This window comes from Dermacentor variabilis, chromosome 9 (assembly GCF_050947875.1).
Source record: "Dermacentor variabilis isolate Ectoservices chromosome 9, ASM5094787v1, whole genome shotgun sequence".
In the NCBI taxonomy this organism is placed as follows: Eukaryota; Metazoa; Arthropoda; class Arachnida; order Ixodida; family Ixodidae; genus Dermacentor; species Dermacentor variabilis.
Window position 1 is genome coordinate 87,715,445 of NC_134576.1, and position 17,907 is coordinate 87,733,351.

At 43.9% G+C, this 17,907-nt stretch overlaps 1 protein-coding gene across 1 annotated transcript; it reads left to right on the forward strand.

The window, feature by feature from the left end:
* The first annotated feature begins 4,043 nt into the window (after positions 1-4,043).
* LOC142557076 (uncharacterized) lies at positions 4,044-11,173 on the forward strand. The gene is made up of 2 exons (XM_075668646.1): positions 4,044-4,617; positions 10,441-11,173. The coding sequence occupies exons 1-2, from the start codon at positions 4,352-4,354 to the stop codon at positions 10,769-10,771; spliced, it is 597 nt and encodes a 198-aa protein (XP_075524761.1). The 5' UTR covers positions 4,044-4,351; the 3' UTR covers positions 10,772-11,173.
* Positions 11,174-17,907: the final 6,734 nt, after the last annotated feature.

Genomic DNA, 17,907 nt, shown 5'->3' on the forward strand with positions numbered 1-17,907 from the left:
CTGCTTATGACGTAATTCTGTCACTCCTGTCCTTTAAAACATTGTCATCTCTCTGTTTACTTTAGTAAAGACCCATCTCTAACCTATTGCAAAGAAGGCAGCAATCGTTGGGGCTCAGACCATTGAGAAGTATAATCCGTTTATTGAGGCCAAATGGCTTTCCCCTTTTGTTTTTGTAAAATAATGCAAAATTGGATCTCTAGACAATAGTTCTTGGTTGGAACGAAGCTTTCTGCAGGGATGCCAACTTTAAGGTTTCGGCAAGTCACCTATTGACAGATGTACTCCCTAGGTTACAAGTACATAGTGCACAGCTCAATTCATGTCTGAGAGGTTTGGACCTGTTTCATGGTGTTTATGTTCCAGAACCATCTGTAGGTACCAGTCGTTTTTGTTGTTGATGCAACATAAAACCATATTGGGATTTCTCCTTCTAGCTCTCCTTCATAGTCGATTGCCTGTTCATGTGATTTCTCTTTCTGTCATATTTGTTTTTCTCACTGCTACAGGAGGCAGAGCAGCCGCCGCAACCTTACACTGACTAAATTTTCTTCCTTTCACTGACGCTTGAACAAGAAAAGAAAGAAGTGTCATTCAGAACCTTAACTGATTATTTCCTCGCATGCCCTTTTTTCTTAGTTGTGTGTATGTTGTACTGTACTTTTGGTAGTACTCAAAAACGGTCGACAGCTAACATAGCACATGGTTTCCTAAGGTCATCATGTAGCACCAGCAAGCATGCGATCTCCATATGACAGATTGTGAAAGGCTCGTCTGACATCAGCAGCTTTGTTTATTTGTGCTCTAGGCTGCACAGTTTCATTTGAAGCAAGTACGTCTAGCTACCATATAGCATACTTATGTATCGGATTCACAAGGCATGGCGCATTATTTGTATCGAGCCTTTGTGCCAGACGATTGCTAACAGCACATTTGGCTGGTCATTTGAGGTTGCTGTAAGAGTGCTCTGATAATTGTGTAATAGTTCAATGACGCTGTATTAAAAAGACAAAAGGCTTTAGCTTTAATTATTCCATCTTTTTTAATGCTATATAAGTGTGATTATTGTCACGATGAAGCTTGGGCACTTCACCCTTTTAAGTTTTGCAGGAGTGCTCGGAAATGGCCAATCGAATATGCCATGAAGTTCTCCAGCTTCTTTATTTTTGTATTCAAGTTCTATCTGCTTAATTAAAGAGTTGCACAGAAACAGCTTTTGTTGGGAAGAAAAAAGAAGAAAAGCAAACGGTTATTCATATATTAGTGGTCTATATTTTGCATTGGGCTTTGAAACAATCTCTGGAACTTGTCTTGGTGTTTTAATAAGACAGAAATTAATATCTTTGTAGGCCTCTATAACTCTGTACAACCAGAAATTATATTAGCATCAATGAGCATATATGATGCTGTCATATGGCTTCATGACCACTTCCTGGAGTTCTTTGTTGTTGTTGTTGTTTTTTTTTTTGACAGTCAATACATGTGTTTAGAATAAGTCACAAATTGGTGCATGTTCATAGATTATTTTGGCATGTAGGTTTATTGTTTATTGCCTAGCATATGTACGTGGCTTTTATTTTGTGGCTTTTGCTATGTTGGCTTTGTTTTTTACCTGTATGAGAGTTATATCAGCTGCTTGGTGGGACATGTAGAATGTAGCGAAGATGCTGCGATAAAGGTGTTGCAAGTGCTTCCAACTAATGTTGAGCTCAGAATAATGCTGTAGATTGTGTACCATCGAATCATCTGGTTCATGCAATTTTTTTTTTTCGTTGTAATTGTCTTTTAATCTTCTTTAAGTGTTGGCTGAGATTGGTCTCTTTTTCTCATTGTGGTAAACAATTCAGGTACTTAGACAATTAATTTTTAATTAAATACACATGCCATATTGTATGTTTTACCTGACGGCTAAACTTGGAGCATTTTGAAAAGGGTTGCTTTTTTCTTTATATTTATTAATTACTGCTCCTACCTTACAAGAGCTAATTGCTTTAGGTGACAAGTTTTTTTTTTCCTTTTTTTTCTGATTTTACTTTTACAAAAGAAGGCTCAAGGCTAACTGTCCCTGGAAAGTGAATCTGCATTATGTGGACATGTATACTCCCGAACAACTTTCTGTGGCTATTAAAGGAAAGCTGCGGAGCCAAAGCGCACAAAAGTGAAGGCGCTTCTGAAAAGAGTCCAACGTTTTACTCGACGTTTGTGTAAGCTGGGTATGAGAAAACATAAACACTTTATTAGCAACAGTTAAATAAGTCAAAACACACCATTGAATGTAAAAGTTTTCTTATTTTTCAGCTTTTCCCTTCTGCATCTAGACAAATGCGAGACCGTCACACGGGAAAGCTGCGTCGATTCAGCGTCTGTCCTGAGCAACCAAAAATACTGTCAAACGCTGGCGGACTACTTGGTGCCGTAACACATGTGCAGAAGCTCCACCCCTACAGCTTTCGCTTAATAGCCACAGAAAGTTGTCTGCGAGTATAATGCAATGAGGTTAACAGCAATAACAATTATAAGAATAATGATAATGACAACCGATAGTTACCACACAAAAAGAAGATACAAAATAAGTTCAATAACTTGAGTAAGGAAATTGTGAAGGAGAATTAAAGAGGCAAGATGAAAATGAAATTGCACGTTTTCTCACTCGCACTTCCATTTTTAATATCGGAAGATGCTCCCACTAAATCTGTATGTCAGCTTCTGAAGCTTGCATAATGTACACAGCTGTCCCAATATTGCAGGCTGCAGCTAATTGGCATATATGTTTGCTGAACAGCATACCTATGCACACAGTTTCACTCTCCTGGAATTCTGTAGTCTATGAAAGTACAGCAGCCTACGGTTGTCAAAATCACGGGTGTTATCGAAACATGATCTTGTCCCTGAGCACATCAATTTTTTCGTCTTAGGTTCGGTGTACATATGTGGCACGGTTTGCACGCTTCCTTGGGACTTAACGTGGCTGCACCACACAACAAGTTTCACATTGAGCGTTCAGGTTGAAGTGCTCGCCATGTTTACACATGGCTGTCCATTGTTTCCTCGAGATTGAACTGGCCTGTGGTTGTTAAGCAGGCTGGCAGCAACCATGAGGTGCGGAGTGCCAAAGCCCAATACAATCATTCCCAACCCCCGTGCACTACAGGGTGCAAGCCTTTTGTAGCACCACAGATATTATACCTGCCCAAGCCATGGTTGTTAGTGCTAAAGAAAGAAAGATCTTATTAGACGTATGCATCTTTAAAGGGCAGTATAGCAAAAATTGATTCATACCACTGCTATTTTAAGCTCCACTAATGGGCAGCCTAAGACATGCATACATCTTTACCATGGGGCGAAACTACAAGAAGTATGCTGTTTCTTGTTTTCAGAGACCATCAAAAACAATTCATGGTGTGAAAAGGCAGCTGTACAGAACACTGGCATAAGTGGAACGAAAATGACGCCAAAAACATGCTATTTGTTCCTCATGTGTGTATGTTTTGCATGCCTGCCTTTGTATACCACAAATCTTTATGAGTTTCTCTGGCTTTCGTCGATCCAACAAAGGCCAAACATTTCAGACCTCTTCAAATGCTGGCATTATCCAGCTGCTTAAAAAAAAGAAAGAATGATGCTGTTGCTAAGTTTTCTGTTGTTAAATAGCCACAACAACTAAGCAACTTTCATTCAATGCTACCAAAATTAATCTTTGCAACCTTTCCCCTATTTTTTGTACTGCACGTGTTGTTTCATCACACACACACTATAATTGCCAGCAGTGCAAAGTATCGTTGAAATGTTTCTTGCTCCATGCTGATTCCTAAGAAGAAACTGATGTAGCATTAAATGATAAGGTAACATGTGTGATTGAACTTTCTACAATCTACCATTCACTGTTACGTGTCTTTCTTTTTCTTCCAGTTTTTCATATCTAGAGCGCAGTTCCCTGTGCGTGGCTGTTTTGGTGCATGCATCTGCTTCCCGGGTTCTTTATGAAATAAACCAGTTGTTAGAAATGCTTTTTTGGTTCATGTCCCTGTTGTGTGTCACATAAACCTTTGCAGCGTGTTATCAAATTATTGACTTTCTAACTACCACCAACACAAGCCTTATTCAAGAACATGAGGATCTGTTTTTCAAACTTGCAGAGTATTTAGGCCCAGGGTTCATACAAATCGTTAAGGAGGAGCCGCCAGCTGTTCCAACTGCTCCAGCTGTTCCAACTGCTCCAGCTGTTCCAGCTGCTCCAGCTGCTGTTGAAGATGAATTTGAAGCGGCTACCGGAAGCGACAGTTCACAGACGGCAAGCAGCCGCCGAGACCTTGAATGTGTTGGGGAAAGTGCCCGTCGTTACGAATGCGAGATGTGCCATGAGGTCTTCAACACCGATCAACGCCTGCTCCAACACTCTGTAGCGCATGGACGCGAGTGGAAGTTCTGGTGCAGTCACTGTGGGGCCAGCTTTCCACGAAGCGAAGATCTGTTGGTGCACGGGAGCACCCACGTCGACAAGCAGCAGCACCGCTGCTTGATCTGCTACAAGTCCTTCAACCATGCGGCCCTGCTTCGAAAGCATGTCTGGTTTCACACCGAGCAGCCGACATTCTACTGCCACCTGTGTCCCATGGTGTATGTTATTCAAGTGATCTCTTTTTTTGCTTGTTTTAATCAAATGCCTTTGACCTTGCACATTGCACCTGCCCTAAGCAATTGTAGTCAAACTTTGGTTTAATGAAGCTTGATTTTATAGAATGTTTTCTTTAAGAAAATGCTTTTGATTCCAGGACCCATGTTCATTAAGCCTAGTGTGCTGCCATGATCATCATGCCTATCCTTATTACTATGCGGCACCTCCTAATTTGGCAGCATGTCATGACCTCATGGTAATGTTGATGATACATGTCAGACGTACTTTAGTATTAAATTAATATGTCTTTGAAGTGTTTTCCGACCTCCACACTTGCTACCTGCCAAGTGCAAGAAGGGTGTGGCACTGTTATTTACGCCTTTAAAAATATGTGCTGGTACATTTTTCAAATATTTGCCTCTCCCATGAAGGAACACCAAATGCACGCAGCAGATTATAACTGCATATGCAGAAATAATTAGATCCCTTTTGTTTATGAGCAATGAGCAAATGTAATGTATCGTGTAAGCATTTCGAGTGTGTCCAGCTTAACAATGTTCTCGGATTATCAGACATAATGGTCAGGGCCCACCAACTTTGTCAAGTTCAGGCTAAACTTTGTGGTAGGAAGGTTCTAATCATGAACAGTAGACAGGCAACCTCATCAACATATCTAAGCAGCCACCCTGTCTTCTATCAATTGCCCAAATATTTTAGCTATAAAACAATAGTTATACCCGTTAAACAACAGCCAACTGCACATGCGCATATATACATTTACATAGATTACATGTATGCACCAGTGTCAAATAATGTCGATGATACCAGATCCAGCACTACTAAACCTACTTTAGCATCAAATTAAAGCATCTTAAAGGTGTGCCTTTGAATAGGTAATGTCTAACCAACTAGCCAACCAATGCCTCCTGATCTTCAATATGTTTCCCAAATCTTGCCTGCTAGGTGTTATTCTTTTATGTGCGAGAAGCAGGTTGTAGAGTTTCAACAACTTGAATGTATGTGCCAGCACTCCTTCATGACGGTTTGCCGCCCCAACGGAGGAACACAAGATGCAATCAACAGACAATGTCTACGATATCTGCATACACCGGGATAAATACTTCATTGTTTTGCTCTTGAATAAATACAATATAATTCACATTAGTGTTTTTGGTTTAACAAAGTGCTTTTTTGAATTAAGGGAAATAATTTTCAGGTCCTACCGGCTTCATTAAAAGAGAGCTTAGCTAAGTTTGTGCGAAGGCGTTACTCATTAGCGGTAGCCGCGTTACTGCAAGACAAACAACCTTGACATATCTCATTAGCTGCCCTGTCTTGCCCCAATTGCTCGGACATATTACACCAATGAGCACAGAAATATTCATCACTTTACCCAATTCTCTGCCTCTTCTGGCTACGTTATCATTTTACGTATGGACTTTGGCTCCACATGATGATGAGATAAAAAAAATGGCTGAAACTGTTCAGCAAAATTTTGTAGACGCGTAGGATACAGCTAAAGTTAATCATTCGCATCACAATTTGTGTGAAGCGTCTCACATTAAGAGAGTTACGAATGATTACAAGTTACCCTCCTCTATAGCCATGCATTTTCTCCTCAACTCATTCACCGAGTAATCAGGGCTAAGCTCCGCCTTCACTGGCTCTGCATCATGATGGCATGTCATGTCGTCTACATCCGGTTCTCTAGGAACGAGTGCGCAAAGTCTCCAACCTCTCCACCAGCTGCTTGGCAGTCGATGCCAAGCAAGAGCTATCGAAGCAGCGTGTGTTGCGAGCATTCTGTCGCTGCGCCGAACGTGTCTGGTATTCCGGTAACCACAGGCAAGCTGGGTGTTTCGACAGATGGTTGGAGGCATAAATTCAAGCTGATGAAGGAACTTTAGTGTAGACGTACATGAGTGGCCTGATCGCTCTGCACAGTCCAGCCACCCGGTGGCCCAGAGCTTAACCAGCCAAACAGAGAGCTGATATTGCTCTAACCAAATGTAAAACATTTTAAACATTTACAAAAACAATGTGTTGATAATTACACTCCTGCAAGAAATTTACACCAGCAGCAAAGAATAATACATTTCGTTACTACTACTGTGTCTGGTTAAGCTCTGTGCCACCAGGTGGCTGCACCATGCAGACCTTTCACGTTTGCACTTCTGCTCATCCCGTGAAACAGCACTGTCAGTTAAACTGCCAGGCCCTCCCCTTGCGCTTGCGTTTAACCGACTACCGAACTTGCGAAATGCTATTGTGGTAGTAATCCTCCGGTGCAACGTGATGGCCGTAAACACACAAATCCTGGTGCCGAACGGATAGTGACAGTCTGATGCGCTGCAGCCACTCCGCTCGTCTGCTGCCTTGCACAGGGACACAATGTTGCAGCTTGACATATTGCCAGTCACTACGTTTGCAGCCCACAACGCAACAAAGTCAAATCATGGTGCCCGCGAAAATACTGACACCGACTCTGGACCGCGGAGCTCTTGTCACAATGGAACACATTGTAACACAAGTAGACGACGCTTGCTGTGTGCTGGAAATGCTTAAGAGGAAGCTTTAGCTCCGGCCCAACTCTAACTCGGCCTATTCAAATACATGTAAAGCGCAAACACATTTTTCTAAGATAACCGCTGGACCTATATTAGTGAAATTTGTTGCATTAGAGAGAGAAAGTTAAATTCTAGTGACAATTTCGATTTAAGGCTTTAATTTTGTTACAAGAATTTTTAAAAATTTGAAAGTTTGAAAAACATAGAAGCATGAAGTTCACAAATTAATAGCTCCGCATCAAGAACTGATATCACAGTTCTGTATACGGCATCCATTAGATCATTGAAAGCGGACAAATTCAATATGTCAATCTATATCTTACGTGAATTCGTTACGTTGTGTACAAGGGTTCTGCAAAAGCTGTATTCCCATGTTACTAAATTTGTTTAGATTCACGTGTAAAATATAAATTTTGTCCGCTTCAGATGTACTATTAGATGCAATTCACAGAATTGTGGTATAATTTTTCATTGCTGAGTTACAGTGTTGTAAACATGATAGTTTCGTTCTCAGCAAATTTTCGATTTTTGTCTATTTCTAACAAAAGATTGATAACGTATATAAAAAATTCGAAACCAACAGTCACAAGATTTCATGTTTTTTCTTTTAAATGTAACAAACCTTGCCAAATTTGGTGCAGTGGTTGCCGAGAAAAACGAATTCCCCTTTTGCATGTATTTAGATATAGGAGCACCCGAGATATAGCTTCCTCTTAAGTGTAGTGAGAAATTGATCTTGTGCATTCGCTTTCTGTTACTTTTTTTTATAAAGACAAATTAACTAGCATTTCAACTATTACAAACAACATTTGTTCACCAGAAAGTTGGACTAATTATTGATAATGTGCGCTGGGCAGCCAATCAGATGGCTCGCCCTGCTAGTGTCATTAGGGCAATTTACGTCAAATTGTTAGGGGCGGCTTAAAATTCAGCTAGGCAGTGTGCTGCGATTGGCGGCAATGTGCATGTTTAAAACCTTATAATAAATTACACGCTCTATGCAGAGCACTTAGTTCTGTCAATTAATGATTAGAAGGATCTACTCTAATAACGACTCAGTGCGTTTGTACAAAATCGTCAAAATCGTTTCAGGGTACCTTTAACTATTGTGCACATCATGTGCGCTTGGCCCGCTTCTTGCTTCTAAGTTTACATGAAACATCACCATTTTACGCTTGTGTTCCAAATCCCCTTACCCTGTTTCTTATGTTAGCCGTCTAATGTTGCCTACCATTGCTCACTGCAGTGTAATGACTTCTTTTGATTCGCCAAGCTTGAAGGGAAAATGCCTTTTTTTGGCTGCATAGAAAGTTCTTTTTTTTTCGATATTGCCTGAAAGATTCATGCTTTCCTAGAGGTGGTTGATTGGTGGCCTATATTTAGAATCTTTGTCTACATTTCACACAAGAGGCAACAGCTGCGACATATTTGTGGTCTCACTTTAACCCAATCTTGACTCAACAAGGCTTGGCCTCATTGGTCATACCAGTTATGCCCAAGATAGCTGATGGCTCACATTTTGTTTAGAATAGTGCATTGTCATTAAATATAAAAACTGCAGTGTTAGATTCCTCTTACTCTATAATGTCTTTTATACGCTAGTATTACAGCAGTGTTGATAACATATCTTTTAATGCGAGATGTTCTTCGCGTGTTTAACCCAGTTTTCTGTAAGAACTCTCTGACGACAGATCTGACCGTCTTCGTCTGCCAATCCCGAAGATAGCGCAGTTTAAGAATGTGGGCCTACATTCTAAAAACAGTTGCACCCTTTGGGGTGTATATTTGCCACACAACAGTCATCATCTGCCTTGTTCGCATTTCCTTTCTTTGATGCGGTGAGCCCGGTACTTTCCAGTAACGAACGGACATGCGTGTTATCAGTGTGACATAGCATTCCCGACAGGAAAGTAACGAGCGCAGCGTTTTCAAGAAAGGAAATGCAGGCAAGGCAGATGGCGATTATTGTTGTGTGGCAACACTCCAAAGGGTGTAAACTATTCTTGTGTATCCCAGCGGCCACTGAGTATGTATGTACCACTCTACAACGAACCTCTGTGGCCAACTTGGGCAATTTCTGCCATGCACCTATCTGGCAATCCAATAAACAGCAAAGAGTGAGAAGTTTGCAAACAAGCTCTACTAATTAATGGAGGCACATAAACCCCTTTTGGTACAAAAGCGGGTGAGATATTGAACATGGCCAAAGTTCCTTGAGTAATTTTACCACAGTTGCCGAGCTGCTAAGCCCAAGGCCACAGGATCAAATCCCAGCCATGGCGGCCACATCTCGATTGGGGTGAAATGCAAAAGTGCCCATGTGCTTTGCATTGAATGCACCTCAAAGAGCCCCAGGTGCTCAAAATTAATTCGTGGTCTCCCACTATGGCGGGCCTCATAATCATATCGTGGTTTTGGCATATAAAACCCCAGAATCAAATTCTTTAATAGCTTTACCAGAATAATGAACTGGCTAAATTTGTAATAAATAAGGTCTTATTCGCTAAGGCTCCAAAAAAGGCAAGGTTGTCGTTAAAATGACTAAAATACAGCTAAACTTAGTGACTTTTCCGCTAAAATATATACACCGGAAAAAAAAGGGATGCCATAGGCAAATATAACATCAAGCTGAAGTGATAGATTACTGCTGCAAGAGGATCAAACATCCTGCTTATCAAGAACAGAGCTCTAAGCAGGAAAATTATGCAAAACTAGGGAAGTGTAAGGTCTACACTTTGAAGATACACTTCCAACTGTGGTCACATTGATGTCCCATTTATAATTGGTTAATTGTAGCAAGCCGCGGATAATAAAGAAATTTCATAATTTTGAGTTTCAATTAGCATAATGTAATAGTTCAGTATTGGCAATATTATTTTATTGCCTTGCAGAAGAAACTTATTTGGATGATAGCTTGTCAAAAGAGCCATGTGCATAGAGTCATTATGCAGAGGTGTAGCTATTCAATTCCAAACAACATGTAAATGAATAAATTAACTGTGAATGAATAAGATGACAGAGTATGTTAGCAATGCGAGAGATCGCAAGAATTATATCAAGAATATTTTACCCTTTATCTTTTTGCTATCTCTGCATATGGACATGCACCACTTCACCCAACAGCTCACTTTTGCATTTTATACACAGCGCCCAACAAACTTTTGATATTTGTTTGACTTGAGTGGCATTTCGAATTATCACAAGTCTTACATGTTGTGTCTACTTAGCTGCAAGTTTACACTCTCATCTTCGTCTCAGGTTTCCCACGCGGCAGCAGCTGTCAAGGCACCTGCGCAACCACGATCGACGTGCCCCCTTTGCGTGCGACCAGTGCGATGCCGCTTTCGTCTTCGAGGTGGAGCTGGCGAGGCACAAGAAGGGGCACGAGGAAGTTCGGCGCCACAAGTGCCCGGAATGCAACAAGGCCTTCCTCCAGAAGTGCCACCTGGCTCAGCACCGAAAGATACATACAGGGGAACGGCCGTTCAGCTGTAACATCTGCACGAAGAAGTTTGTACGCCGGACCCACTTGGCTGTACACATGCGGAAGCACGGAGATAAAACTAACTTCCAGCCATCAGACTCCTAGGCTTCTGCAGCACACATCTTTGGTCAAGATTTAAATGTCCACTTCAGCAGTTAGTGCCTGCCGGATGTGGTCTGTGTAAACATCTCACGGAAGTAAAGGCATTGGTTACATATTTTTCTTTCTCTTTGCAGAATTTGCACAGACTGCGTGCGAGCTAATGACGTACAAATTGTAATGTGTCATCCCTACACCTGAAGCTCAGCAAATGCTGCCTCTTTTGAAGACTTGTTCATGCATAAACAAGCCTTGGGGGGCTGGCTTGTTGTTATTACAAAATGAGGAGTATTGAAGCACGATAGGCTGATTGGTTTCACCGGGGAAGTCATCCCCATCTTTATTTCTTGCAGAGTTCGAATGTACAGTTCTTGTGCAGCGATAGCTGAGCCAACAACAGAAGCCAGTGGAGGTTTGCAGATGATACATACGATTAGTATATTGGCGTCAGCATTGCAACAGAATATATATATAAGCTGTAAGATAATTCAAAGTTCCAGAAGCACAGAATTTATTATGTTTAAACATGTCAATGCAGGATGGGATCTATGAGAGGTGCCATAGCAGATGCTTTCAAGTATCAATAACAGCGCAAGGACAGCAGGGGAGACAGAAGAGATAGCACTCTGTCCTCTCTGCTGTCCTTGCGCTGTTATTCAAACTTTAAAGCATGGTTTACCAACAAGCCCCATCCTACACCCTTCTTCATAGCAAATGGCTCTGCTGGATTAGTTCTGACAAGCTGCGTTTCTTTAATGCGCACCCACTACTAAGTAAGTGAGCATTCTTGCGTTCGACTTCCATAGGAGAGCAGCTGTTGTAACAGAGAATTAAGCTATAACGCTTGCATAGAGAGAAATGGACATTAAGTTGCTTTCCTGCTGATGAGGCACATGTCAGAAAGTGCTTTATGAAACAATGCAAACCAAAAAATTGTGGCATTGCTGCAAAATTTTTGTGAAAAGAAGCAACAAGTGCAAAATTTTCTTTTGAAGTTGCTAGAACAAAAGCAGAGGTCACTGTGTACAATATATTGCGTAGGTAATTGGTAGTATCACATGTCAATTGCTCTTTTGTTAAAGAACTGCTGGCTTGTTCTCAATTTTGTTGCGTGAAGGTAGCTTTGCACCATGCATTTTACAGCCAAGCATTGTTCCGGCTGCAATGAAAGCTGAAATACTGGTAGTGCAGCTTATTTGAGAATTTTCGTATACGTACCTACGTGAAAAAGCATTTTCAAGATTCTTGGAATTTGGAAGAGGTGCTGAGGGTGATGTGTGGTCAAAGTTATTTTTGAGGTTACCTTGGTTCAGTTGGGAAAATAATTATAGCTTTATAGATATTTTATTAATTGCTTGCCAAAGCCATTCCAAGGTTTCAAGAAGCACCACAAGAGAAATGCATGGTGTGTCATATTTAGACATTTGTGCTAGAGTATGTACCTTGGCAAGTTTTAACATGCCAATGAGATGGAATTGATTGTACAGTAATGAACTAGTGGGCTGCAAGGAATTATCCGTTTTAAAAATGTATGCACAGAGCTTTCCTAGAGAAATACTTGCTGCCAAGAGAAGTATACTGTGTTCTTCCTAATGAAATGCTCGAAAATTACAGTGGAAAAAGACATGAGTGAGTTTTCAAAGGCTTTTGCAGCAGAGTGTGGTGACAAATTAACAAAGTTGCACAGGAGTCGTGAATTGCATTTTCAACAAGTGGAAACAGGCAAGTGTCCCCAGGCATGATACAGTAATCGAAAAAGAAGGGGGGAAAGAAGTGTCAATTTCTCCGGAAAGCCAAAGCATCGATTGCAATAGCAAATTAGTGGGCATCTATACGAAGTAAGGATAGTACTTTCATCAGCCGTATAAACTTGTAAACATAGGCATGCTAAAAAAATTTACGAGCATGGTGTCATCAGTGCACAAGTATGACCACATCTCACTCGATGACCGTGAAAACTTTATCGAGACACTGGAGCGAGGAAGTGCGGCAGCAGCAGCGAGCAAATTGACCTTCATGTTGTGTCGCACATCAATGCGAGCTAAGCCATGAAAATGCAGCGCACGGGCTACTTGGAAATCGCGAGAGGCAGGGCATGGGTGCCGCATGGGCATGATTCACAGCCGTCGCCACAGACAGACCTCCGCTCATGCAGCGCTTGGTTTCTACATCGGTGGAATCATCGGTGAACCATAGAGGAAAGAAAGCATAGGAGAGGTCTCGGTTAGCCCGGATCAGTTGAACAGTGTGTGGTGGAGGTCACGTGGTGTTTTTCACAAAGCAGCACTGGGACTGGTGTGCCAAACATCAATGTTGCCGTAGCAACCGCACTCCTGAAGCTCTCGCTGCTGCTCTTGGCCTCTGAAACGTGAGATAAGATTTTTCAGCCTGTGTCTTTATATATATCACAGCACATTCTGTTGGTGAGACTAGTTGACTTTGGAGTGTAGTGTGTAATCTTGCAAGTTGCGTTTTGGCACTGCGACTGTGAGTGTCAGCCAGCAAAAGATACATTCAAGTTGTCACAGTGCTGGTCTTCATCGTCTTTTTGAACGTGCCACGGAAAAACACAGGAGCGTGTCAACTTTACTAAAACTGTTGCAGAAGTTTCATAGGCTTTGTTCTGACGTGCGTCAGCAGCGCACACTTCCGGCGGCTCATAGCAATGCAAGTTCAAACCTTGCGCCTCTCTGCTCTGCCGAGCTGATTTCAGGTACGCAGGGAGATGGCACACCAGCATAGACGCACTTCCAGCTTCAAAAATGTGGTGTCAGGGCATAGAGTTTCTAAATAAATACTCTATATGTCAGGGCCTCTTCTATTTCCTCCACGTCGGTGAACAGACGCGCGCTACTCTGGCGCCATCTCGCAGCCATCGCCGCCGCAAAGCTCGGCTTGTGCCGCGGCACTACGCTTTTCTTCTCCCGCTTTCACTATACCCTCCTCCTCCGCTTTCTTCCTCGCGCTATTTGCCGTCGCCGTCTTTCATCCGCACTCTACATTCGCTCGCGGGAACGGGCGCCTGCTACGCTCTAAAGCAACACGAAATGGTGTACGAACGCTGTGCGAACCATATCCATTTGCAGTTGAAGTATTTTAAGTATGGTGGCAGCTCCCGCTCGGCATAAAGGAGCGCCCGGTGACGAAATAGTTCCTTGCAAGTCAGATAGACGTAAGCTGGACTCTGCATGTTGAGTTCACCGTTTTCGCAAGACGAGGAGACGACAGAGAGCGAGTGCAACTTTGCCGCAGCACAGCTGTGCCGCTTGTCTTCCACCTGTCTCTCCTTCCACTCGCCGAAACTTTCGGCATTTTTTTTGTTTAACTCTAGTGCCATTGTTCATTATAAAGCAATTCTTTAATAATTAGTGGACATCTCAGGTCACGCTAGGAACACCATGTGCACACCGCTTCGCGAACAACTGTGGAACGAAACAGCCTATTCTTTTTTGCTTTTACAGGCGTGCGCATTGCTTTTCTTTCCGTCGGGAAGAAACGCGACCCTCTCCAACTTACCTTGCTGTCGCCTTCCTTCCTTAATCTCACCAGCTCCGTGCCGTGCGCCGGAATGGCGCTTGCCAAGAGTGAGAATCGGCTGCACGTCTCGGAGAATGCTCGGAGAAAGGGGGAGGCATAATATCTCAGGCCCAGCGTCGATTGAATAGCAGTAGAGTGTATTAGAATTGAGGAGTGGGCAGTGGGTCCAACCATAGTTTCATACAATATGAAACTATAGAGAAAGGAATGATGAAAGTCTATGGGTCTATGGAAAGTCTATATCGCTGAAATTTGCGGTGGCGCTGCCGTCGCCTTCTGAACTTCCGGCCAGTCCGGTGTCTCAGCGGACCGGCGGCGCCGAGCAATCGCCTGCTCGACACACCGTCTTGCTTGCGTTTTAAAGCGAAAGCTTTACTACGCCAGCCAGCGAGCCATTTCGGCTCGTCGCGCCGTATGCCGTATGCAGGCAGCCGTATGCCATATGCCGTGGCCGACGAACGACCTTGAGCCGCCGTTCCCTAGCAACGCCGCAGCCGCGCTCCAACAGAAGGCGCTGCCGTCGCCGCTCGCTCCACTGCTCCGTTGGAGTAGCGGGAGAGGAGGTGTCACCTCGCGAGGGTTATATATATATATATATATATATATATGTGTGTGTGTGTGTGTGTGTGTGCTCTTCGCCTCAGTGAATTTAGTCATTATGGAGAGCGCGAAAGAGATGCAACGCCAGAAGATAGAACGCGCCACACGACTAGATCGTCGTAACGAAGATGCGGCTAGAAGAAGTCGTGCCACGTCCCAGAGTGACTCTTCAACTGCGGAAGAGTCCGCTTTGAGCTCTCGAGAGCAGCGTAGACGTTACCTAGTCGTTACCTGAACAGTGTGTCTTGTAGTGTCTATACAATAGAGCTAAACCAAACGCTTAACCACAGGTGTAGCCATGCAGCTCTTGCTTTTGCAATTCAACTAGGGTTAACCAGAGCTAAACCACAAGCAATTTTTTATTGTAATTTTTTGTGAATATTATGTGCCAAAAAAAACGAATACAATAAAATTACTGCTTTGTCATGATTTGAGGTTCTACGCTTCCATCAAACGATGCCGTCTGCATGATTTGTACGCGCGCAGACCACCCGCGCGTATGTCGATATGTCGACACAGGCGGCGCCTGTGTCGTGTGCCTATTTTCTGTGTGCCGTTATTCGTGCTGTTTGCTGAAGAACGTGTTTGTATCAACAAGCCCCACTGCGCAGCACGGCTAGCCACTATTCTGAAGCCTATAGCTTTTGTTTGGTACCTCGGCAACTCAGCTGAGTGTTCGAAGGATGAGAGGTCGAGCGCACCTCGGTGAAAGAACTATTGTTGTGTAGTGGGTTGCAAAACCGTATACGGTAGATTGAAAGGTCACGCCAAGCTCTCGCTCAACGGCGCCCCTAAAGATGAAGGAAGCTAGGCGCGCCGGGTGCGGGAGCACAATCTTCACCACACCGATCGGCCCTTCGGAAGCCACCGACTCCATTTGTGAGCTTTGATGCAAAGTACATATGGAGGAATTACGTGCATACCACTGAAGGCCACGAAGTATCTACAGATTGTGGAAAGCCTGCGCTTCGGTCTGGTGGGCAACTCACAATCTTGCCGTATCTTCCGGAGTATCTCTACGAGCAGTCCACACACGATCAGTCCACGCGAAAGAGAACGGCCTCACATGCAACAGATGAAGGTCGGCCATCAAAGAGAACGACCGCGCTATCACTTGAACTGTCATTGACATTGGAAGCATGTGACAATGGAAACCTGCGCGAGCTCGAAGACATAACCTATGACATGGTTCATTTCTAATTCAAGCAAATATAAACAATGTGTTTTGCTTTATTCAGCCAGGGCACCTGGAAAACCAACCATATGACGCATAAAAATAGGGAAAATAAACTGCTATTCCGTAAATATATTCAAAACACACAATTAAAGCTTGTAGGACGCTTAAGATTCGCCTTCAAGAGTGGACCGCATTAGCGTTATCGCACCCCGTCCGCACCGCCCACTCATTCGCTCGGCATGCTCTTGAGTCACACTAAGATGAAACGCGTGCCTGAGCAAGCGGAACGAACCAAATAGCTTGGTGTCTCAGAGGGAGAAACGATCTACGCGAACCAAACATCGTGATTGGCACAGACAGCAGGGCCGCGACGCACCATTAAGGCAGATGCGATCATGGGGCTGACGCCTCGATGGGATCGTCCTCTATCTCGCTTGGGAGCACCACGCAGATGCATGACTCCTCGCCAGCAGCAAGGCACACATCGTAGGGGTCGCTTTCCCACCAGGCATGCTACGGGGCAATGATCACACAGAGGCGTCCCGCATCGAACGCTGCACCTAGGAATTGCGCTGTTAGTGGAAAGAGGAGCCGCGTCGCCTAAACACGAGGGTTCAAGTGGCACGCCCTGGAAGTTGGAAGCGGAGATAGCGAGAAAACTTATTAAACGCAAGGGTATTGGGGCATCCTCGCACCGGTCCCCGCACGGCCCCAATGCGCTCAAATGAGACGAAGTGGAGAAGCGGGCGAGTGGCGCGCCACCTGTCGGGGCAGCGCCGTACATTGCGAGGAGGGGGTCTTCTGTGTTTGCCGCAAGATGGCTCTGCGTGTGCACCAAGCGCAGAAGAAATGTAGAGGAAACGTACTTCGCTGCTCGTTTAACTGCGACTTCTGTAATTTACATGCTCATAATTAATTATATACTCTGCAGTAGAACTTCTTACAGCATGTTTCTAAGGCAACACCGCATTCGCTAGAGGCGCTTTTGTCGCACTTTGAACCATCGAACCATTGAACCACGTTTGCGATGAGCTCCTCTAGAAACAGTGCATCGGCCCTCAGCCGAGGATCACACCCACCGTCAACTACTGATTCCGGTAATTATAAAGTCGTTCTTCCTCGTCTACCGACTGGCAACACCATTCTCAATTCAGTTTTCCTGCATGCTGACCTGGCAGGGCGGCCGTGTCGGGCTCCGGAGTTTCTCGATGCTCTCCTTTCAGTGCTAAATGCAACTGATATCCTCGGCGCTGGACAATACCAGATGAGCCATTTGTGGTTAGTGACGTGTTAACAGCATCGCGAAACAGAAACTTGTCAACAAAGGCGAGTTGTTGGTGAAGGGCCTCAAGTGCCTTGTCATAGACCCGGAATGCAAAAATATCAAGATGAAGCTTCTTTGGTTTCCCCCACACGTCGAACAGAGACGGATTGTTGAAGCGTTAGAGCCATATGGCACAGTGCAGTCCATCACGAGAGAAATGTGGCGGTGTGACAGCATGGAGGGCTGGCAAATGATTAATCGAGATGTAGCGTTCACATTGAAAGATGGAGTTTTTGCCAGTAATCTGCCACATCTATTGAGCATATACGGCCACCAGTGCCTTATCTTGGTTCCTGGCCGATTACCACTTTGCCTCCGGTGCAACGGAGTTGGGCATATCCGGCGACAATGTAGAACACCACGCTGCAGTAACTGTCACCGCTACGGTCACTCTGCAGATGCATGCGTCGGAACCTACGCTGACAAGCTTTGTGGAAAAAGACCAGCTGAGGATGATACCATCACCGATCATCTAATGGACGTGAGCGAAGTTGTGGATGCAAC

Bases quoted from the DNA above. Each gene is read 5' to 3' on its own strand.
- LOC142557076 (XM_075668646.1), top strand. From the start codon at position 4,352: ATGTGCCATGAGGTCTTCAACACCGATCAACGCCTGCTCCAACACTCT. The intron at 4,618-10,440 runs GTATGTTATTCA...TCTTCGTCTCAG, and splicing joins TGCCACCTGTGTCCCATGGT to GTTTCCCACGCGGCAGCAGC.